This window comes from Martes martes (assembly GCF_963455335.1).
Source record: "Martes martes genome assembly, chromosome: 8".
Taxonomy (NCBI): domain Eukaryota; kingdom Metazoa; phylum Chordata; class Mammalia; order Carnivora; family Mustelidae; genus Martes; species Martes martes.
The window spans coordinates 79,482,271-79,505,771 of record NC_137895.1 but is presented as its reverse complement, the minus strand read 5'-3'; the positions used below and the strand labels follow the sequence as shown (position 1 = coordinate 79,505,771).

Genomic DNA, 23,501 nt, shown 5'->3' with positions numbered 1-23,501 from the left:
CCTGAGCTGAAGACAGACATTAACTACCTGAGCCACCCAGGCACCCCTTTTTGAATGTGTTTTTAAAAAGTACTACTTACTAGATATTTCACTGTTAGAGGTAAAATTTATTAGCTTGAATTTTCATACCATCAGTCCTTTATTTTTTATTGAAATATAACTGACAATGTTAGTTTCAGGTGTATAACATACTGACTTGACAATTCTATACAGTACTCAGTGCTTATCACAATAAGTGTAGTCACTGTCACCTTAAGATATTATTACAGTATTATTGACTTTATTCCCTGTACTGTGTACTTACCATCTCTGTGACTTATTTAATAACTAGAAGTTTGTACCTCTTAATCCTTCTTCATCTGTTTCACCCATTCCCTCATCTACCTCCCTTCTGGCAATTTCCGGTTTATTCTGTGTACTAAAGAGTATTTTGTTTTTCAGATTCCATATATTAGTGAAATCCTTTCATATTTCTCTTTCTCTGAGTTACTTAGCATAATACATTCTAGGTTCATCCATGTGTTTGCAAATGGCAAGATTTTATTTCTTATGACTGAGTAATATTCCATTGTGTGTATATATATATATACATATATATATCACAGCTTATTTATCCATTCACCTATCAGCAGATATGAATTGTTCCATATCTTGGTTATTGTAAATAATGCTGCAGTAAACATAGGGGTATGTATATCTTTTTGGATTAGTGTTTTTGTTTTCTTTGGGTAAATACCCAGTAATGCAATTACTAGGTCATATGGTATTTCTATTAATTTTTGGAGGACCCTCCATATTGTTTTCCACAGTCCACAGTGGTTATACTGGTTTATCTTTCCACCAGCAGTGCATGAGTGTTCCCTTTTCTTCACATTCTTGCCAACTCCTATCATTTTTTGTATTTTTGATACCAGCCATTTTGACTGAGGTGTGAGGTGATACTACATTATGGTTTTCAATTGCATTTCCCTGACGATTAGTGATGGTGAGCATATTTTCATGTATCTATTGGCCATCTTTATGTCTTCTTTGGAAGAATGTCTATTCAGGTCCTCTGCCCATTTTTTTATTGTATTGTTTTTTGAGTTAAGTTCTTTATATATTTTTGGTATTAATCCCTGTTGGATATATCATTTGCAAATATCTTATTCAGTAGGTTGCCTTTTCATTTTACTAATGGTGAGTCCATTGCTGAGCAAAAGCTTTATTTTGGTGTAGCCCCAATAGTTTACTTTCGCTTTTGTTTCCCTTGCCTCAGGAGACATGTCCATAAACATGTTGCTAAAGCCAATATTTAAGAGATTATTGCCTGTGTTTTCACTTAGAGGAGTTTTATGGTTTTCAAATCTCATATTTAGGTCTTTAATCCTTTTTGAATTTTTGTGTATAGTGTAAGGACATGGTCCAGTTTGATTCTTTTGCATGTAGCTTTCTGGTTTTCTTAGCACCATTTACTGAAGAGACTATCTTTTCCCCATTTCGTATTCTTGCCTCCTTATAGATTGCCCATAAGAGTGTGGGATTATTTCTGGGCTCTGTCCTGTTCTATTGATTTACATGTCTTGTGTGTGTGTGTGTGTGTGCATGCATGCGCATGCATGCCAATGCCATAGTTTTTTGATTACTGTGGTTTTGTAGTATAGTTTGAAATCTGGATTATGAAACCTCCAGCTTTGTTCTTCCTTTCCTGAAAGCATATCCCCCAGTCTGGGGAGGGAGAGCGAGGGAGGAGCAAAGGGAGAGAGAGAATCTTAATCAGGCACCATGCCCAGAGCAGAGCCCAACATGGGGCTTGATCTCATAACCCTGAGATCATGACCAGAGCCAAAATCAAAGTCAGGTGCTTAACTGACTGAACCACCTAGGGGCCCCATATCTCTGTTCTTTTTGATGACAGTGATTCTAACAGGTGTGGAGTGTGGTATTGATGTACATTTCCCTGATGATTAGTGATATAGAGCATTTTTTCCCTATATTTGTTGACCATTTGTATGTCTTCTTTTGAGATTTGTATCCTTAATAATATTGACGTGCCTATTAATATGTAATGTTAATGAATAATTTAACTTTTTGAAGTTAGACGCTTAACAGAGTGAGACACCCAGGCACCCCTGTAATCATTCATTAGGGTAATGATAATAGCTGACCTACCTGAGTGCTTACTGTGTATCTTACACTATTGTAAGGTTTTATGTGATTTAACTCATTTAATCTTCACAACAAACCTATAAAGTAAGAGCAACTTTAAGTTTCATAGATGAGAATAAATAATTTACCCAAGGCTGCACAACTTACATTACCACAAATATTAGTATTTTATTTTCCCTTTGAAAATCTGTAGTAAAATTACTGGGTATCTTGCTATATATTACCTCTTGTAGATATCATTGCCCAGTCTATGAGCCCTTTTTGCAAAGTATGTTGAAAAATGGTTTTCATTCTTTAAAATGGCTAGATTGGGTGTCTCTTTGCAGTTTCTTGAACTTCCAAACATAGGGAACCTGTATACTATATTCTTCTCTGACCGACCACTTGTATAGAACCCAATATCAGCTTGAGTGAATTTAGGCACAAACCATCAGTTAGCTGCCTGGTGCCATAATGTTATATATTCACTCGATTTGTTGTTCTTGCCTGTTTATGGGCGTATTTGAGTTGGGTCTCTAATCATATATAATACATATTTCCATGGATCTGTTATATGATTAAAACATTTAGCTTGGAATATATTCATCTGTAAGCATGAAACATAAAGTTTGTGTGAAAATAGAGTCAATATTTTGTTTGAAATATCTATGTGGTCCTGAAAATGAATATTTGGGAATTAAGCCATTTAACAGATTGAAAATATTAAAGAAGGCATGGGAATAGCAAGATATTTAAGAAAAATGTGTTTAGTTTAAATTCTACTAACAGAGAAATAAAAAATTGACCAAAATTGACTAAAAGATTGCACATATAAGTAGGAAGTCATACTTTAGGAAAATAATAATTCTTTCATACTTGGGACAGCATACCATTTAATAATCTTATTTTTTTCCTTGCTCCATTTTGGCCTTGATTCTAACTAAGAAAATGTTTTTTGGGAGGACCTTTGCCCAAGCCATCCCTTTGGCTGTGGGTTCAGAAAGGGAGCGGATTTTTTTTTGTTTGTTTATTTATTAGAATAAAAAAGTGTTGGTGATTGAACTTGTTAGTCTGAACTTTTCCATCATTTTTAGATTCCTCAGTTCAACATTTTTTTAAAACGCAACATTGTTAGGAAATTTACCTTAATGCTAGGAAATTGTCCATGCTTTTAAGTTCTACAAATGAAAGAATACAGGGGAGTATAGAGCTAAAGCACAGTAGTTAATACAAGTCTACTCTATATTAAGAAATTTCTAAATGCAAAAATTTTCTAGTAAGCAACTGGTTATATATGAAAAATTCTGCTTTTTTATGAAAGGAATTGTTCTAGGAGAGCAGATAATTTATAAGAAAATACTGAAGGATAATACTAACAAAAACTATGCTATTAAGGTAAATGAATGCCAACTGAGTTGATGGACTGTGGATTGTTGTAAAGAACATTTATTTTCAAAGTCTTATTCTGGATTGTTTTTAAGGACTCTATCAGCTGTAATTTTTGTCTTTGCTGTCTGGTCAGTTCATAGTATATCTTTCAGCAGCACAATGACATTGCATGACATTCTTTATATTAAAAAGTGAATAAATCTTAATAGGATACATTTTCTAAAATATTTACAAAATTATTGGGTGCCTTTATCATATCTCCCTGATATGAGTAAGTGGAGATGCAACATGGGGGACTTGGGGGGTAGGAAAAGAATAAATGAAACAAGATGGGATCGGGAGGGAGACAAACCATAAGAGACTCTTAATGTCATAAAACAAACTGAGGGTTGCCGGGGGGAGGGAGGTAGGGATGGGGTGGTTGGGTTATGGACATTGGGGAGGGTATGTGCTACGGTGAGTACTGTGAAGGTGTAAACCTGGCAATTCACAGAACTATACCCCTGAGGCTAATAATACATTATATGTTTATAAAAAAATAAAAAATATATAAAGAAATTAAATTCCAGTTAAAAAAATTATTAGGTGCCTTTAAATGTCAATCATTTTATTTAATATATATTAGATGCCAGGTGCTCTATGCAGTTAACATATAATCACTCAATTATAAGTGCATAATTATATACTGCCTCAAAACTTTATTAAAGCAAATTCATTAATTTATAGTATTCTGTGCTATTTTCTTCTATATTCTGTTACCAATTTAAACATTTATTTCCTTTTCTAGTATTCACACTAATGTTGCCTAAAATTTCATCCTTCCTATAACAAATACTTTTTTTCTCTTCCTTTTTTTAAACAATTATTCACCCCATATTTAGGGTTATTTTCTTCAGTAAAAGAATCCAAGAATTGGTAAAAAGTTTTCAACTGCAGATAAATCATTCTGTTCTTTTTTCTTTCACCTCATAAGATATTTGTGATACTAACAGCCAACTCTGCCTCTCTTTCTAAGTGGTAACACCAGTAGGAAATACTTTAAAATTTAGTTCTTTATGGATGTGGTCCATATATACAATGGAATATTACTCAGCCATCAGAAAGGATGAATACCCACCACTTACACTGACATGGATGGAACTGGAGGGGATTATGCTAAGTGAAATAAGTCAAGCAGAGAACGATAATTATCATACGGTTTCACTCATATGTGGAACATAAGGAATAAAATGGAGGACCATAGGGAAACAAAGGGAAAACTGAAGGGGAAGAGATCAGAGAGAGAGAGACAAACCATGAGAGACTCTGGACTCTGGCAAACAAATTGAGGGTTACAGAAGGGTGGTGGGTAGGGGGATGGGGTAAGGGGGTGATGGGCATTAAGGAGGGCCCGTGTGATGAGCCCTGGGTGTCATACACAACTAATGAATTGTTGAACATGACATCAGAAACGAATATGCTGGCTAACTCAACATAAATCTTAAAAATTTAGTCCTTTATGATTTGATGTTTCCCATTTTGAAATAAAATCATGAAATTTTTCAGGTTTAGCAGAATTAGGTACCCTGTGTGATCCTTTACGGAGCTGCTCTATTAGTGAAGAAAATGGACTCAGTGCTGCCTTTACCATAGCCCATGAGCTTGGGCATGTGTAAGTACCTTCTGCTGCTCAGTAATGTGCTTTCTCTTCATCGTTACCCAGAATGCCAACATTCCATCTTCAGTTGAGTAATTAGCGGCTTTATGTCTTTAAAAATACTGTTAGTGTAATTTTCATCCCTGAAATGCTAACTCTGGCTCTTTTGTGATCTATGTTAGGTCAGACAGGCTGCACAGATCAACAGACTAAGCAAAGAACTAGAACTTGGGAATTCTTTTATTTCATTTACTGTCTTGGATTACATGACAAGCACTTCTGGCCTCTGTCCCTTGTTATCCCATACATGAGCAGGTACTGTCCTCTTCCATCTTATGGGAGGGCCCGCAGGGCCTTCTGGTTCTGGGGAACTCCCGGTAATGTTTGTAATACCAGCTCACCCGTTGCTCTTACAGCTCAGAGCCCCAGCAGAGAATGTGGCATGTGGGAATTTCTTAATCATTAAAAGATTTTTTTAAAGTTATTTCTCCAGCTTCATAGTTGTTATTGTTTGGTTTGGTTTTTTTATTTTTTGTTTTTTTTTTGTTTTTTGTAAACATGAGGGGTTCTATCTGTTCCTGCATTATTAAAAATTCTACTGGGGTTCTATGCTCTAAGAATGGAGGCCATGATTCCCTGCGATAGCCTCGGAGCTCCCATGGAAAGTCAGAAACCCCTACGAACTCATCCTCTGACAGGGATTCCATATGTGTACCCCCAGCACTCCTGGGATTTCTTGTTTATATGCTAATAAGGAATTGAGGCTAGAGTTGCCTCTGTTAGTTGGACTACATTTTCTTCTCCTGGTCATGCCCTACTTCATTAAGAGCATTCAGCAGACATAATTTCAAGTGGAAATCATTCTTATGAAACTAGTGCATCTTCATTTCCCTTTGAGCATGGTTATGTTTCATGATTGTCAGCAAGGGGCACACTCAAATTGTTGACATGGGAATAGAATAGAATCAAGAGCTTACCTGAGGGCTCTAGATGCCTAGCAGCAACATCTGGAAAGCACTATTAGCTGGTTTCCAAGGCTACTAACTAATGGAAAACTGTTCTTGCAAAGACTGCCATCTTAGCCATTTATTTTCTTCCTGAAAAACTCTTTAGGTGTCTTTAGAATATGGGTAAGTAGTTTAATTAAAAGACTGATCTTTAAGTACACATCTCAGCAGAGAAAGAGCTGAGCCAGGTGGTTTCGGCGTTCCTTCTAAACACAAGTTCATACTTAGGTCCTCAAAAGAATGCATAGGCTGTGCTGCTGGCCAGCTGATTATTTAATAGCATTGCTCTTAGGAAGAGTTGGTTGCCCTTTAGGAACGTTTTTGTTATTCCAGTTCGATCAATAATCACTTACTGAGTGGAGACCAGAAACAGTCTTGAGGCTGTTTCATGTAAAACAGATGGATACTATAGAATGATAAGGAAGTAGGGATTAAAGAAGTTTTGATAGTGTAGTAAATAGTCTGTGATCTACAAACTAGTGTGGTATCACTTTTATGTAATCTACCTACACACATCTCTTAGGATACGCATGCTGAAACCTGCAAGTGTTTATGTGAACGCTGTATCTGTATCGTGATGAGGTGAGCCAGACTCCACATATTTTGGTTGGTTGGACTCACATACCAAATCAGCAGACTGTGCCACTGATCAACATTATAATCGACTGTTTCTCAGATCATGTGCTTCTAAACATGAAGATAATCTCGGCTTTATAATGCTTTATGGGAGGGATCAAGAGTATACATTTTGATGTGATTGGATTATCTGTATTTTACCTTATAAGGATAAGAGATCTGTTACTAATATATTCATATTTTCATATTCTTTAAGTGTTTATTTTTATTTTTAGATTTAACGTTCCACATGATGATAGTTTTAAATGTAAGGAAACTGGGATTAAACATCAATATCATGTAATGGCTCCAACTTTAAACTACCACACAAGTCCTTGGACCTGGTCAAAATGTAGTCAGAAATATATCACTGAATTCCTAGAGTAAGTCTTAAATTATATTACTTTAGTTAAACAATGGAACATTTATTAGACTATAGAATTTGAATTTATATGTTCTTCTAAAGTGGTTCGATTTCTGTTTAGTTTTTCTGTTTAAATGTAAGTGTACTTGATACAAATGCGTTTTTAAAAACAAGGAAAGAGTTCTATATACATGTTTACATGTTTCACTCCTAAAGTATTTTAGGAGTGAGGCAGGTCAGAGCTAGCTGTCTTTTTTCTTTTTCTCTTTCTTTCTTTCTTCCGTCCTTCCTTCCTTTCTCCCTTTCTTTCTTTTTTTTTTCCCCCCCAGTTTAGGCACTCTGTTAGGATCACTCCTTCCTGAGGGTCACCCTACTGAGATTCACAGCTTCCTTGTGTATGTTTGCATTTTTTCAGAAGATACTGGGTAATATATTGAGAGGAGTTTGAGTAGCTCATGATTAAGGTGTCTTTAAAGGACAGACAATAGCTGAAGTCAAACTATGCACATTCCAGAAAGCTCTGTACAGCCAGTGAGCAGTGGAGTCTATATGTTTACATAGACTTTTGGAGGATTTTCTTAGGTCTGAAGAAGGGAGGCAGATCCAGATTTTTCTTGCCTTGTCTCTCCATCTCCCACCAGGTTTCTTTACTTCCCACTTTTACTTAAATGGAATTTCTGTCCTCATTACTGAAAGTTGCCAAAAGGCAAGGCCAAGCTCTTTCTGGGGAATTTTTTTTTTTTTTTTGGTATTAATGTAATACTCATTTCTTTCGCATCTTATAATCTCCAATCTATGCAGTTTCTAGTTACCTCTCCTTATAAGAACTATGGGAATGAATGAAACCATTGTTTGGGATATATATTCATAAATACATCCCCAAATGATCAGTGATTACTTATCCTTCTATGGGGCATTGATTTAAAAGCATAATACACAGTTGCTGATCTATACATGACTGCATATAGCTTTGTTCAGTGGCTAACTGTGATACTGATTAACAGTATCAGTGGATGTGCTTATATTTGAAAGGGGTTAATGGGACTCTCTCCAATGGGAATTTAAAAAATATATGTTAGGGTTCTTTTAAGTTTATATGTTAATTTTTGGTCAAAACTTTATATCTTTTTAGCCAGTAAAAATTTCTAAATTTTTAAATTATGATAGTGCAACAAATTGTTCCTACTTTTTTAGAACAGTTTTTTTTTTTTTAAACCAATTGGAATGGTTGAACATTTTCAGTTTCCATACACTAGCTACTGCATTACAAACTAGGAGTAATAAACACACATTTCCCCTGCCATTTACCACTTTTCTATGTCCTTTATACATATACTCTAATAGAAACGTGCAAGGTGAATAGTATCACTGTTAATATAGATAAGGAGACTCAGGCCCAGGGAAGTTAAATTTAATATGCATCCTGGGAAGCAGAAAAACCAAAACGTAAACTCTACCTCTACCTCTTTAAAGTGGAGACAATGTAACTCTTACTGAAATTCCTTTGTTTAGTTGTTTAGAACTCATAATGTACTTTCTCAAATGATTTGAAAACTTTTTTTTTAGCATCTTGACAATTTGGGCATTAAATATAAGGCATTATTATTGGGCAACAAAATAGATCAAAAGTGTAGAGTGATTATAGGAATAGGTTTCATAAATTATATTATGATGAATTTGTCATTGTTCTTTTTAAGAATTGTATCATCAAAACAGTTGTGGGGCTCAAATGAGAACAAACACCTTAAAAGACCTTTGTGAATTGCGAGGTTTTCTTCCTGACTTTGATATGAACTGGTTTCTAAATTATGAAAAACAGTGATAACTCCTTTTGAAAGTGTAGGACACTGTAAATGTGATAAAGAATCTTACATCCACATATATTCACAATACTTTTCGGTCCTTGGTACAGTACTGGTCATGGGGAATGCCTTCTTGACAAACCAAATGGAAGAATATATGATCTGTCTTCACAACTTCCTGGATTAATATATGATGTAAACAAGCAATGTGAACTTATGTTTGGTCCTGGATCACAAGTATGTCCCTACTTGGTAAGAAAAACTGTCCCCTTTTTTTTTTTTTTTGAAAATTCTGAAGTTACAGTTAGAATATATTTCAAAAATGTACATTTATTCTCTTGAACAGAAGGTGAGCTAAATGTATCTTGGGAGTTTGTAAGTCTTAGAGAAATTTCTCTTTGCCAGAAAGGGGTTAAAAAAGGGGAAACTAAAATTTATCTAGTCTTATTATATGCCATGTACTGTGTTAGGTACTTAAAAATTATCTTCATTAACCCTCACAAAATCCTGGGTGAAGTATTCTGATTTAAAAAATAGACACCAAGAGGTTATTGAAAACTAAAAGCATTCAAATATATTCAAATAACTATTTTTTGGGTGGGGAGAGAAGATTTAAGTGTCTTGATAATGAGTTATATTAAAGGCTCCAGGAACCTAATAGAGTACACTACATTTTAATTTACATAGATTCGAATCTGTAGAAATGAAAGTTAGGGCCTGTTGTTATCACTAAACTCTTATTACTTTATAACTTTGAGGATTTTTCATAAGTTAGATACACTCCTAGGTCATGAGGATCATTGGACCAGGAGTGCAGCCTCATTCGCTCATTGAAATATGTATCCCCAGGTTTTAATTCAGGATCTGCCACAAACTAGGTGTCACAAACTAAATGCTCACTGAATGAATGAATGGATGGATGAATGAAAGTTACAAAACAGTGAGTGCAGAGATAGGCAAAGCACATTCCACATAGTAATATTGTTTTTAAAATCTTAAACTTACAATAAAAAATGTTACTAGGCTCTTAAATATCCAGTATGGAGGAGGGAAGATTTAACTTAATTTTTTTGTTAAAGATACATTTCTTTTTTACCTGACTTACCCACTAAATAAACTTTGAATTTAAATTCAGAAAGAAGAAGATAATTATCTTGGGTATAGCTCCTGTGAACCTCTGTTGGTTTTGTTTCTTGTGAAAACTAGAGAACCCTTTGTTCAAAAGTTGAAAGTATGCATTATATTCACAAAGTAGGAAACCGGTATATATTATACAGTATTTCTATGCACATTATTTATACATTCTGTCATCGTATCAAAAGAGGCTTTTGGAAACTCCTTGTGAATAACATTTAACAACAAAAAGTCCTTTAGAAAAATGTCTTGCAAAGAGAAAAAATGTCTCCCATAATTGTGAATATTTCCACTCTAATTTCTCTCTCCCATTGTTCAATGTATGATGAAAATCTAAAAAGTCTTAAAAATGAAACATTGCCATTTTATGTGTTTACGTTCTAGTTGTCAATTTACCTCTAAAGATTTTTTTTTTTTTGCCGATTATTTCTAGCTCTGACGGGAAACCATGAAATATGTAAGATGAATGTATAAACCAGTGCATTGCACTAAATCAGTTCCGTGGTCGTAGTGTTCTTTTACTCTTGTCTGCTTTCTGTTACTGTGCAGAAGCAATGCAGACGTCTCTGGTGCACAAGTGCAGAAGGAGTTCACAAGGGCTGTCGCACTCAGCACATGCCACTGGCAGATGGGACAAACTGTGGTCCTGGGATGGTAGGTTTTCCCCAAGGGTGAGTCTTGTATTAGGAGATTACCCAAGGATAAGAATTGCTCTGCATTTCAATGCTCTTCACTGTTCATCAGCTTTTGCTCTGCTAGTGAATCAATGTTGCTGTGTTGGTTTGAAGTAGTACACAGTCAAGTGAATTAAATTTTTGATTTTACCTTATTTTTTTCCCGTGAGATAGCAGGTGAATGTGTAAGTTATATAGGTAACTACATGGATAGTTATCTAAGTATATTATAGACTTGTTAACAATAAGGGTAGACATAAATGTCCTAACATTTCAGCAGTTTCCCCAAATTCAAGGATGTTACCATTGTATACATTTTTGCCCATAAAATTCAATTAAGTATAATTGATAGGTTTAAGTGGCTTCTTCAGATATTTATTGGTTGTCAGTGTCTTAAAACGTTTCCCTAAAATTGCCTGAACATCCTACATTTTCCCCATTCTAGCATTAGCCTGAATTAATCTAAATCTGCTGAGTGATAGGGTTCGCCACGATAAACGTGTAAGGGTGAAGTCAGGTTGTACTTGGTGCTTCAGGATGAAGGCAAGTTCCCTTGGTGTTGGTAGCCAGTGTTGTCTGCACTGAATAAGTTTTAGTCTGTTCGCACCTTCTCAGTTACCTCAGCACAAATGGAGCCCCTGGCTTGGGGATGGGGTGACTAGTGCTGCCTCCTTCCTTAGCTTCACAGGTAGAAACGTGAGTTGGGTTCCCTAGCTGACCTTGTGCTTCACCAGATGTTTATTGAAACATTTGTACTAGCTACTGCCCTTGTCTCTCATGCCTTCCATCAAAGTGCTTGTGTTTTCCGTGAATATAGCTTACATCACAAATTAATTGAATGGTGAAGTTGAATTTGGAACTTCAGCAATTTTTGCTGTAGCTGAAGTACTCTGAAGTGGTTGAGCACCCAAATTATTTTAGGGCCAGAATTCTAGTGGACTTCTGTTCACAGTTGGGAGCTACAACTGAATTTTAGAGTTTGATCTTTAATATGTGTATCATTTTATACATCTCGCAGACAATGTATGAAAGTTCCAGTTGCTCTGCATTTCTTGACAATTTTTGATGTTGCTAATCTTTTAACATAGTAATAGCCATTTTAGGTACAAAATGGAATATTGTTGTGGTTTTAGTTTGCATTATCCTGATTATTGTCAATCTTGAGCATCTTTTCATTTGCTCATTAGCCATTTGAATAATTCCCCAGTGAGGTGGTTTGAAGAGCTTGGATTTGTTGGAATTCAAGGTAAATGTGTTGAGATACTGGGACCTTCTTTAAAGCTTGTGTAGGTTAAAAGCAGAAATGGCATTTGGGGTAAAAACATGTGGGGATCATGATAGATATAAATTCCTTTTTTTTTTTAATTGAAAATGGTGAGCTCCTGAATTTTGAAGACTTGGCACTCCCAGAAAAGAATGTAAAATATTTCATTAGCTTTTTGTATTAGCTACATATTGAAATAATAGATGTACTGAGTTAAATAAAATTACTACAATTGAAAATAGTGAGCTCCTATGCATTAGCCATTTTCAGTATTCAATGGGCCTTTTATTCAAGAGAAATTTTAAATAAATTCCTATATTTTTTGCCTTAACACTCTCTTTTAGTCCCTTTATCTTGTGACTGTGTTACATGTAAGACTGTCTTTTAAATACTTGAAAGTGGTAGTAAATCCATTTGCATGAAAATATGATAAAACTTACCTGACACTGACTTAATTTAGTACATGGTGAACAATATAACATTATATCCTTTTCATTTGTGGATTTATCAGAAATAGTGCTCAGGGATTATTTGAAATGTTTCTGGAGGTGCCCCCAAAACTTACACGCACATAGCACATTCTATTCTGAGATTTTTCTTTTCACTTTTAATATGACTTTCTCATTTTGAATGATTTGTTCTAATGGAGGGCACAAAGCATTTTTTCTGCTAATAAACTTGGTTCTAGGATTCATTCATTCAACAAACATTTATCAAGGGCCCACTATATGTCAGACACTATTCTAAATGATGAGGACATATCAGTGAACAAAAGAGAAAAAATCCCTGCCTTCAGGAGCTTACATTTTAGGGGGAGACTACAGTATTACAAACAATATACTACTGATAAGTGCCATGAACAAGAAAAATAGAGCAAGAAAAGGACTGAAAGTTTTGTGGTAGGAGAGGGCAGATTGCAATTTAAAACATAGTGGTCAAAGTAGAGCTTACTGGAAGTTGCCTAATGAGCTGTCTTAAAGAAAATGAGGGAGCAGCTAAGGAGGATATTATGGAGTGAGCTCCAGGCAAAGGCACCAGGTAAGCTCCTAAATCCTGGGGTATTGGTGGAGTGTTCAAGGAAGACCAAGGAAAGACATTGTGGCTGGGGTGAAAAGAGATGTTCAGGAAGTAAGTGAAGGAGTATCATGTAGGGCGTTGTGAGCCAGTGTGAGAACTTTGCATTTATTCAAAGTGAAATAATTGAAGGATTTGAGCAGATGAGTCACCTAATGAGTTAATTTTTGAAATAAAAGTTGAAAAGGACCGTTTTGATAACTGTTGAGACTAAACTATAGGGGGCCAGAGTTGGAAGCAGATCTACTGAGAGAGGTATGGCAGTGATAGAGATGAAAGAAGATGATGGCTTACACCAGACTTGGGATCACTGGGGTGATGATTAAAAGTCAGTTTGTTTGTTTTTGAATGAACTAGATCACTTACTAACATATTAAATGTGAACCATTAGAAGTAGGATGACTGTTTTTAGCTAATCAAATCAACTCAGCAGAATTTTGAGGGGGAAGCAGTTTGATTTTGGGTATGATGTCTGCAATGTTTGTTAGACATAAGAAGATGCATAAGCAGCTTATGTATTGAGTCTGGAGCTCAGGAAAGGGACCTGGGCTGGGAGTGATTTTGATAGGGAAGAATAAAGGACCATGATCTGAGCCTAGGACGTTCTAGCATTAAGTGGAGCCCTAGAAACCAAGGAGTTGGGGGAAGAATGATACTGCTAAATCAAAGAAGAAGACTGAGAACTGGCCATTGGTGATGTACATAAGAGCATATAGATGGAGGGTGGGACCATGAGAGCACAGGCATTGAGCATTAGACAATGGGTACAGACAGCTCTTTCAAGGAGGAACAGGACAGTAGCTAGTGAGAAAAGTGAGATCTGAGAGTTTTGTTTTTAAAGAATGGAGATAGGGGCACTTAGGTGGCTCAGTTGGTTGAGCATCCTACTCTTGATTTCAAATCAGGTCATGATCTCAGGGTCCTGGGATAGAACCCGCACTACTTCTGTGCTTACTGGGGAGTCTGCTTGAGGATTTCTCTCCCTCTGCCCCTCCCCGTGTTTGTGCATATGCTCTCTCTCTAAATAAATATTTAAAAAATAAAGAGGGGAAATAAATATGTTTGTATATTGAGAGTGATCTAGTGGAGTACTTCTCAAATTATCTCTAGTAAAGGACCAGTCTTTTTTTCAAATTCCTAATAATTTAAGCTGATACCTTTATAAAATGTCAACAATGACTAGAAAAACAAAATGAAAAAAGACATTCAAAATGTAAGCCAAATTTTTCTATGGAAAACAGTGTGGCAGATCTTTAAATTAAAAATAGAATTATCTGATCCAGCAGTACCATGTTTGGCTGTATATCCCAAAGAACAGAAAACAGAGTCTTGAAGAGAACTCTGCACACTCCTGTTCATATCAGCATTATTCACAATAGCCAGGAGGTGGGAGACACCCAAGTGGCCATCCGAATAAACAAAACATGATCTACACATACAATGTAATATTATTCAGCCTTAAAAAGAAGGGAATTCTGACACAAGCTACAGCATGGATGAACTTTGAGGACATTACGCTGTATGCTAAGGGAAATAAGACCAAAAAAGACAAATGATGCATGATTTTATTTTTTTTAAAGATTTTATATATTTATTTGACAGAGGGAGACAGCAAAAATGGGAACACAAGCAGAGGGTGTGGCAGAGGGAGAAGCAGGCTCCCTGACAAGCAGGGAGTCCGATGCGGGGCTTGGTCCCAGGACCCTGGGATCATGACCTGAGCTGAAGGCAGACACTTAACAACTGAGCCATCCAGGTGCCCCATATGATGCATGATTTTAATTAGATATTTAGAGTAGTCCAGTACATACAAACAGAAAGTAGAATGGTGGTTTCCAGGGGCTGGGGGCCAAGGGAGGGGAGAATAGGGAGTTAATTGTTTCAAGGGTATAGAGTTTCAGTTGGAGAAGATGAAAAGTTATGTGAATGGATAGTTGTGATGGTTGGACAACAATGTGTGAATGCATTTTAATGCCACTGAACTGTACACTTAAAAACGGTTAAGATGGTACATTTTATGTTGTGTATTTTGCCACCATGAGAACAAATATAAGCCAACTTTTAAATTAATTTTGATAGGGGTGCATGGGTGGCTCAGTGGGTTGGGCCTCTGCCTTCGGCTCAGGTCATGATCTCAGGGGCCTGGGATCGAGCCCCGCATCCGGCTCTCTGCTGGGCGGAGAGCCTGCCTCCCCCTGTCTCTCTGCCTGCCTCTCTGTGATCTCTCTCTCTCTCTCTGTCAAATAAATAAATAAATAAAATCTTTAAAAAAATACATTAATTTTGATAAACATGGAATTACTGTCAAATCCTATGAACATTTTTAAGTGCTAACTTTTGACTTCTGTACTCCTTGCAATGACGGGCAACGGTGCATGGGCCACTTCTTGTTAGTTTTGATCTAGCGGAGACTGAAACAGTGATGATGTAGGAAAGATCGGAGAATTGTTGTAGTGCTGTGTTGAGCAGTGAGGGGTTGGGATTATGTGCACAGGTAGAGGGATTGACTTTCCCTAGGATCCTTGACTTTTCATGAATCCTAACAGGTGGGATGGCTGAGTACTGAGCACAGGTGCTGTTAGGTGGGGAACAGCAGGAGTACCGGGAGATTGTGAGCAGATTCTTTTGTACATTTCCATTTTCTTGATATGGATATATGAAAGCGATATATGAAAGTGATCATTGAGACTTTGGATGAGATGAAGTAAAAAGTTAGCTTAAAGAGTGGGAGAGTGGCCTATATCTTTGCACAGCAAACCAGAATCACAGATGTATATTATTCACTTAAATTTTCATTTTACTACACTTCCCCATACAACAGGTCTTCCCTTTGCCAATGGGACACAAAATCTCAAAGGCAAGGAAATTTCCTGTTCTTTCTTGATTCCACAAATCTTTTTACAGTTACTTAGCAAATATTCAGAAAATATTTATGAGGGTCAAAAGGAATCACATTTCTGGATTAATATTGTGCTTTCAGTTGTGTACATTTTCTTTATGGATATTTACGCTATTCTAATTACCGATATTCTAACTGGGTACGTACGAATCATTTTATGTTTTTGTTTTTGTTTTTAAAGCATTGCCACCATGGGCTGTGCGTAAACAAAGAAATGGAAGCACGTCCTGTAGACGGTGAATGGGGACCATGGGGACCATACAGCTCTTGTTCAAGAACATGTGGAGGTGGAATCAAGAGCACAACCAGGCTCTGTAATCGCCCCGAGTATGTCTTTTTTATGTCACTGTAAATTAAGATTATCTCAAGGCACCAGAAAGTAAACATCAGTTTCATTCACTTCTAAACTGGAGGTCAGTCTGTAAGTTTCTGAGACTTACAAAACTTCTGGAATATGTTAAACCATATTACCTTATCTCAGTAGCTTCAATCCTTGAAAAAAAAAATTAGCTAGAGTAATCTTTAGAATCTGAATTAAGATAGGATCATTTTCTTTTTTTTTAAAATCTGATTTAGTGTAAATTTGAGAAAGAGTTGTAAAGATGACAGTATTGTGATGGCATTTTTGCATTTACTGCGTTTCCGTTGGAATTCCTGGCTCCGTTAAATGTGTCTTGGCTCTTCTGCATAAAAAACGTATTTTCATTACCCATTTTTTACTGTTTTATGTAATTTGACATGTCATTGTTTCTTTCTCTGCTTCTCATGTTATAGATGCATCAGTGTGTTTAACTTGAATAAGTACTGAAACACAAAGAATGTAGGATTCCATAAGGTTTTGACATGTGTCTATTGTTATGATATATAAATTGGTAGGCAATAAAGAATTTTTAATGCATAGACAGGACACACTCTGAAATGACATAGTTCAGATCATCTAAATTATGCTTGAAGTCTTTATATTTAAAAAAATACCAGCAAGAAGAGTTTTTATTTTCCAGCATAAGTTGAAATAAGGAGATGGATGGATAGAAATTAATACCATGAAAGTCTTTGAAGTGAGTGATAAGTGGTCTATACACAACAAAGATGCCTTTATATTTCTTTAACATGGTATCATCTTCATCATCTGTGGTTCACTAGGTTTTGTTTTTGTTTTTGTTTTTAACCTCCCTGAATGAACAAACCCTAATTTGACATTTTGAAACAAAATCCCATCATTAGTTCCCTGTGAGTTAACCAAGTCATGAATAAGTTATCATTGCTGCCCTCCAGGCCACAGTGTCCACCCGAAAATGAGTATTTTTACAGTTTATTAGCCATTAAATTGCTTAAGAACCATGTAACGTACTTCTGTTAAACAAAAAGTATCAATGGGACATAGGTGGTTTTCCAGATCCTGGGACAGAACGGAACAGTTTTAGAAGTAAACGGCAGAAAGAATATTGTACTGATGTGCTTTAAAATGTAATGAATTTGACTAGGCCAAGAAACGGAGGAAAGTACTGTGTGGGCCGCAGGATGAAATTTCGATCATGTAACACTGATTCATGTCCAAAAGGCAAGCAAGACTTTCGAGAGAAGCAGTGCTCTGATTTTGATGGTAAACATTTCAACATCAACGGTCTTTCCCCTAATGTGAGGTGGCTTCCAAAATACAGTGGGAGTAAGTAGTTAGAATATTTTTTGATGTAAAAATTTCTTGAGACCTAGGAACACACAGCTGTCTTACTGTACACCCCAAATTGAACCTTTTCTTACAGTTGCCATAAAAGATCGCTGTAAACTCTATTGTCGGGTTGCCGGAACCACTAACTTCTACCAGTTGAAGGATAGGGTTGCTGATGGTACTCCTTGTGGGACCGAAACCAATGACATCTGTGTTCAAGGACTCTGTAGGGTAAGTAAACTTGTGTTTAATGTGCCTGTCAGAATAGTCTTTCTCTAACTACTTTATTACTTCTGTTACCTCAGAATCCGTGCCTGTGAATTCCAGTGCGGTACCCTTGGGGCTATCACCCTTTTGGTAGGAGTATGGTCAGGAGACCTTGTTACTAGGCAGCTCTCTGTCATCAAGAGTGATTCATGAAACATTAAAATAAATTTCTTGATTTTGTTTTGTGTACAGAGAATCAGCTTCTAAAAAAAAAATATTAGGACACAGGGTTGTAAAGTCCTTTTGACTGCTTCAAATGTGACCTTCCCTGGTGACCTCTTCCTGTTGGTTAGTGATGGTATTACCCCTTCCCTCTTTTCTTTCTTTCTCCCTCTCTCTTTTTTAAAATAACATCTATTTATTTGAGAGGGGGTAGGGAGAGGAAGAGAGAAACCTAAGCAAATGCCATGTGGAATCTGATGTTGGGCTCCATCTCGTGACCTGAGATCATGACCTGAGCTGAAACCAACAGTCAGGTGCTTAACTGACTGTGCCACCCGGGCACCCCTCCTTCCTCCCTCTTTTCATCCTTGTCTTTTACTTCCTGAGCATATTCAGACCTTCACTGAGCACCTACTGAAATGTTGGCTACTGTTCTAGTCTCCTGGATGAAAGACTGCAGCAGAGCATAAACTCCAAGGTGGTCACAGATTTGTAGGGGAGATAGACACGTGAACAATTTAAATGCAGAGCTATGGGGTCATCAGCAAGGTGGTATAGGGATAGTGAGGAAGGAGTGTTCTGTGGGGAAGTGTGTAAATGGTTCAGAGAATGCTCATGGACTGGTTGGACATAGGGACTAGTTGTTAAATGCACCTTTTTTCTGAAGTCCTGGAGGTCCCTAGAAGGATTTGGAGTTGAGTGAGAGATATGATTTGATCTGCATGTTAGAATCTTCAGAATATACTGGGTTAGGAGAGAATCAGAGATAGGTCAGCCACTTCAGATTCTAGGTGAGAAGCAGATGAGACCTGGAATTAAAGCACACACATTGCAGAAGGTGTTCTTAACAATGGTGAGTTTGAGAACTAGGATAATGAATTCTGTATAAAGAATATGAATGTAGTATTATGGACTTATTCCTTGGGTTAAGGTACCAATTTTCTCTTAGCCAAGCATCTATCTGGTGATGAAATGCTTTGCATTCAAAGGTCAATGAGGTGTTCAAAGGGAACCAGAGACTAGAAAAAGGGGACTCAGTGGCCTGAAAAATTAAAGTTTCATCTAAATTAACAGCACAAAATCCTACACAATGAAAAACAATGATTATCTGAACTTATAGATGCCTATTACTTTTGGAAAACACCTGCTTAAAATTCATTTTGGAAATATTTGCCTTGTGTATAAAAGAATGAGGCTTATGAAAGTTTCTCACCTGATCATGAAACTTCAGAGAAAGTATTTTAAAGAACTAAGAGTTACTGTAGTATATCTGCATGGAGAACTGTACTTGTTCTTTTAAACGCCTGAACCAAACAGTTCCCTGTCAACCTTTATCCAATTATTCATTCTTAACATAAACACAACTTACTTGGCTGTTTATTAGTTTTGGAGAAATAAATTTTCATATGGACTCCGTTTATTTCCAGAGTTCTAAGATCATGAGTTACAAAATCATGAAAGACATCTTTTGGAAGTTATTTTAAATGTGTTACTTACCTAATCATACTTTTTGTCTCTTTGAATTACAGTTCTTTAAAGAATGGCTTAAATAGACAGTGGACATAGCAATTGTTGTCCATGTTTGTTACAATGCAGATTCCTAGCTTTTTGTTTTTTGTTTTTTTTGAAAGATCATCTTTGAGAAAGAACACAAGAGAGCAGGGGAGGAGAGGGAGAAGCAGACTCCAAGCAGACTCCCCACTGAGCAGGGAGCCGAACTGGGGCTCGATCCGAGGACCCCAGGATCGTGACCTGAGCCAAAGGCAGAGGCTTTAACTGCCTGAGCCTCCCAGGTGTCCCAGATTCCTGGTTTTTCCTCTAAGGATTTTTAATTCAGAAAATCTGGGAACCTGCCTTTTTAAATGCCATCCCATGTGGTTTTGATGCAGGGGGGTATGTGGCTAACCCTTTGCAGAACACTTTTTTCAGCCATGTGATGAGAAGGTGTGTGAAAATGTTCATGTACAACAAAACCAGTAGATATTCTGAAAAATCCTGTTGTACGGAAGCTCCCATTAATTGAAAGAATATTTATGAAAAGTTTGTCAAAGCATCATACTTATAATTAGTCACTTTTATAATACTGATTATAATCATTGTTATTTTGAAGCAAGCTGGCTGTGATCATGTGTTAAACTCTAAGGCAAAGAGAGACAAATGTGGAGTGTGTGGTGGGGATAATTCTTCATGCAGGACAATGGCAGGTGTCTTCAATAGTGCTCATTATGGTAAGCTGTGTGTTTTCAATTTTCCCTTTTTTTGGATATCATAATAGAGTATATAATGAAGGCATAATAATGGTTTATTGTTTTTCCTTCTCTGTACCCTTAGTTCAAAATGATTAGTAAAACTTTCCTACATATAAAAATCATAAATATAAAAAACAAAATATTTTATATTCCTAAATATAAAAAAAATTATACAAGATGTATCCTTGAATTAATGAGTTCATCTGCTCAAGGCAAATCTGATTCTTGAAAATACAGTAGGTGTGTTTATTAGAGTAAATCCAGTGCTATTTAACAATGATGTTTGAATAGTCCCCCAATTAATAGTGTCTTTATTGATGTTCCTGTAATCTGAAATGTAATACTTATAATTTTTTCACGAAACTTGCTTTCAATTACTTTTCATCACTTAAACCACTTTTTACTATAAGCTGTCTTACCTGGTGTGTTTCTTATTGATATATTAAAAATGATTAAAGGTGAAGAAACCATTAATTTAAGTGTTGATTTGGGATTATTATGTTTGGTTTTTCGGGAAGTATCTGGATTATATATATAACTGATATTTGGCCATGATTTCATTTTTCTTTAAAAATTTTATGAGAATATAGTGGATATTTTCTGAGACTTTTCTAGGAAAACCTTGTGCTTTGTATGGTAACAAATGTAGTCCTTTAGAAGTTTCCTTGCAAAATGAAAAATGTATTTTTTAGTTTGAACACAGTTAAGTTAGTGTGAATTGCTTCAATTAAAGCAGTATAATTTAAAACACAAAATTTATATTTTAATCTGTATTTAAAGTATAGCACATCTTATACTCTGGTGATGCTTATGAATCTTAGTTGCTAGCCATGTCATTATTTTTGTAGTTAGGATTCATTATTTCGTGGGAGCCACACACATTTGATCTCTTGTATGTAATCAAAGTTTGGGCTCTAGTCACTGAAAACATTTTTTTCTATTTGAAGCCTCATGTGCCAAATTAGAATCAAATATATAACCTTGCCGGGGCACCTGGGTGGCTCAGTGGGTTAAAGCCTCTGCCTTCGGCTCGGGTCATGGTCTCAGGGTACTGGGATCGAGCCCCACATCGGGCTCTCTGCTCGGTGGGAGCCTGCTTCCCTTCCTCTCTCTCTCTGCCTTGCCTGCCTCTCTGCCTGCTTGTGATCTCTGTCAAATAAATAAAAATCTTAAAAAAATATATATATATATAACCTTGCCAAAATTGTATTATGAATTAATCAGTTTGCAAATGGAAAAAGATACTGAACTCATTTGTATGTAGCATTTGTCACATTTCTGCCCCCTGGTGGTGGCCTTTGTCTTTCACATTTGTGATGTCTAGGAATTGCTTTCTTCAAAAACCTTAACTGAGATGACATAAATAGGACATAGTAGGAATATTTTATTGTGAAAAAAATCACGAAATTCTTGTAGACTGATGACTTAAAACCAATGTGCATATAGTGTAGTCAGAATCAGCAGACCATGTATCACTTCATATTCAAAATGTTGATGCCTTAAATGGATATAAAGCACTCTAAAAACATACAAGGTAATCTCACATCAAAGCTACAAATGTAATCTTTTTTATAACTTCCTTTTAATTTCATTCCATATTTATCAAAGTTAGTGTACAAGAAAAACTCATGCAACTCCTTTTACTCATGTATTAAATAGAAGGAAAAACTAATAAGGAAAGGGAACAACTTAGAATACTCACTAGACCAAAATTGCAGACTTGAAAAATCAGAGTATTTGGAAAACTATGTAATGAGTGTAGTGTAGGGAAAACATTCCTTTTTTTAATATGAAGTATTTCCTCATCTTCTGAGCACCGCCAGTGTTGTTAAATTTGGTCTCATAAAATAGAAATATTGTTTTAATTTCCTTCCCATAAATGCTTAACTTTTCTCATGACAATTTGTTAGTAGACTTTTGAAAATAATGTAAAATTTTGGAATAGCTATAGGAATTCCTGCTTTCCCTGGAAACTAAAAGCTTAAAAAAATGTTACTTTCATTATTTTGCTGTTCACTGACTCTCTGTGTAAACATAGCACAATGACCAACTATTTTGGTATCTTCAGGATTGATGAATAATATTTGAAATCCTCTCTTTTTTCCCCCAGTGGAAAGTATACAATCTAAAAGTATTAGTGTGAAATTTAAAAATGAATGTGTTCTAAACATCTTGGGAACTATAATATTCACTCTGTCTCAATTCTGTTCTAGAATTTTAGAAGAAAAAATGGTTGTACCTTAAGGATCCCAAACTCTGTATTTCTTTCTTTTTTTTTTTTTTTTAAGATTTTAGTTTTTATTTATTTGACAGACAGAGATCACAAGTAGGCAGAGAGACAGGCAGAGAGAGAGGAAAGGAAGCAGGCTCCCAGCCAAGCAGAGAGCCCAATGCAGGGGCTCAATCCCAGGACCCTGGGATCATGACCTGAGCCAAAGGCAGAGGCTTTAACCCACTGAGCCACCCAGGTGCCCCCAAACTGTGTATTTTAAGACAACTATTTTTCCTTCAATCCTTAGTAATTGTGTAATGCATTGATGCAAAAAGAGTGAACACTATCATTTTTCAAAGATAAAATGAAATTAAGTCTGTGCTATTCAGTGTTTTCAGTCATCCAGCCTCTGGGCCATCAGCTTATGAAAGTTAACATGTATAAAATTATATTGCAGGTTATAATGTTGTTGTCAAGATTCCCCCAGGAGCAACAAACATTGATATTCTTCAGCACAGCTATTCTGGAAAACCAGAAGATGACAATTACCTTGGTAAACATTTCTAGTAAATGACCAATATGTGATTCGTGCAATTTCAAGGAGGTCTGTGGTTGATGTAAATTCTTAGAAGGCAAGAAGAGCCCTTTGAACAAACATGCAGTTCAGTTCATACTGAGCTTAAGTCCTCTGACTTCCTGTACATGTTTCCTCTTGAGTTATAAGCTGGATCTTCTTTTAAAAATACTAAACAAAATTCTGAAATTTTGGCTTTTCCCCATAAGAGTGTTTTAAATAACCAAAGGTTATATTCAGTTAAAGTTGCATGCATATTTAGAATAAAATTCTTTTCTTTTTATCTAAAATTAATTATAGACTTCTAAGGTATAGGCTCCATTATGTTTATTTTCAGAAATTAGCTTTTAGCCTTAAAGATGAAAAGAATGCTTTCTGTCTGG

At 36.1% G+C, this 23,501-nt stretch overlaps 1 protein-coding gene across 1 annotated transcript in view; it reads left to right on the top strand.

Moving 5' to 3' along the window:
* Positions 1-23,501, top strand: part of ADAMTS20 (ADAM metallopeptidase with thrombospondin type 1 motif 20) — a gene marked incomplete at its 5' end in the record, with an annotated part of 201,711 nt that overhangs the window by 77,106 nt on the left and 101,104 nt on the right. Inside the window, 9 exons of the mRNA XM_080811885.1 lie at positions 5,062-5,167; positions 7,011-7,157; positions 9,051-9,192; positions 10,624-10,728; positions 16,167-16,312; positions 17,470-17,651; positions 17,749-17,885; positions 20,194-20,311; positions 23,002-23,097. Coding sequence (XP_080668011.1) covers positions 5,062-5,167; positions 7,011-7,157; positions 9,051-9,192; positions 10,624-10,728; positions 16,167-16,312; positions 17,470-17,651; positions 17,749-17,885; positions 20,194-20,311; positions 23,002-23,097 — 1,179 coding nt within the window. The remainder of the gene's footprint in view (positions 1-5,061; positions 5,168-7,010; positions 7,158-9,050; positions 9,193-10,623; positions 10,729-16,166; positions 16,313-17,469; positions 17,652-17,748; positions 17,886-20,193; positions 20,312-23,001; positions 23,098-23,501) is intronic.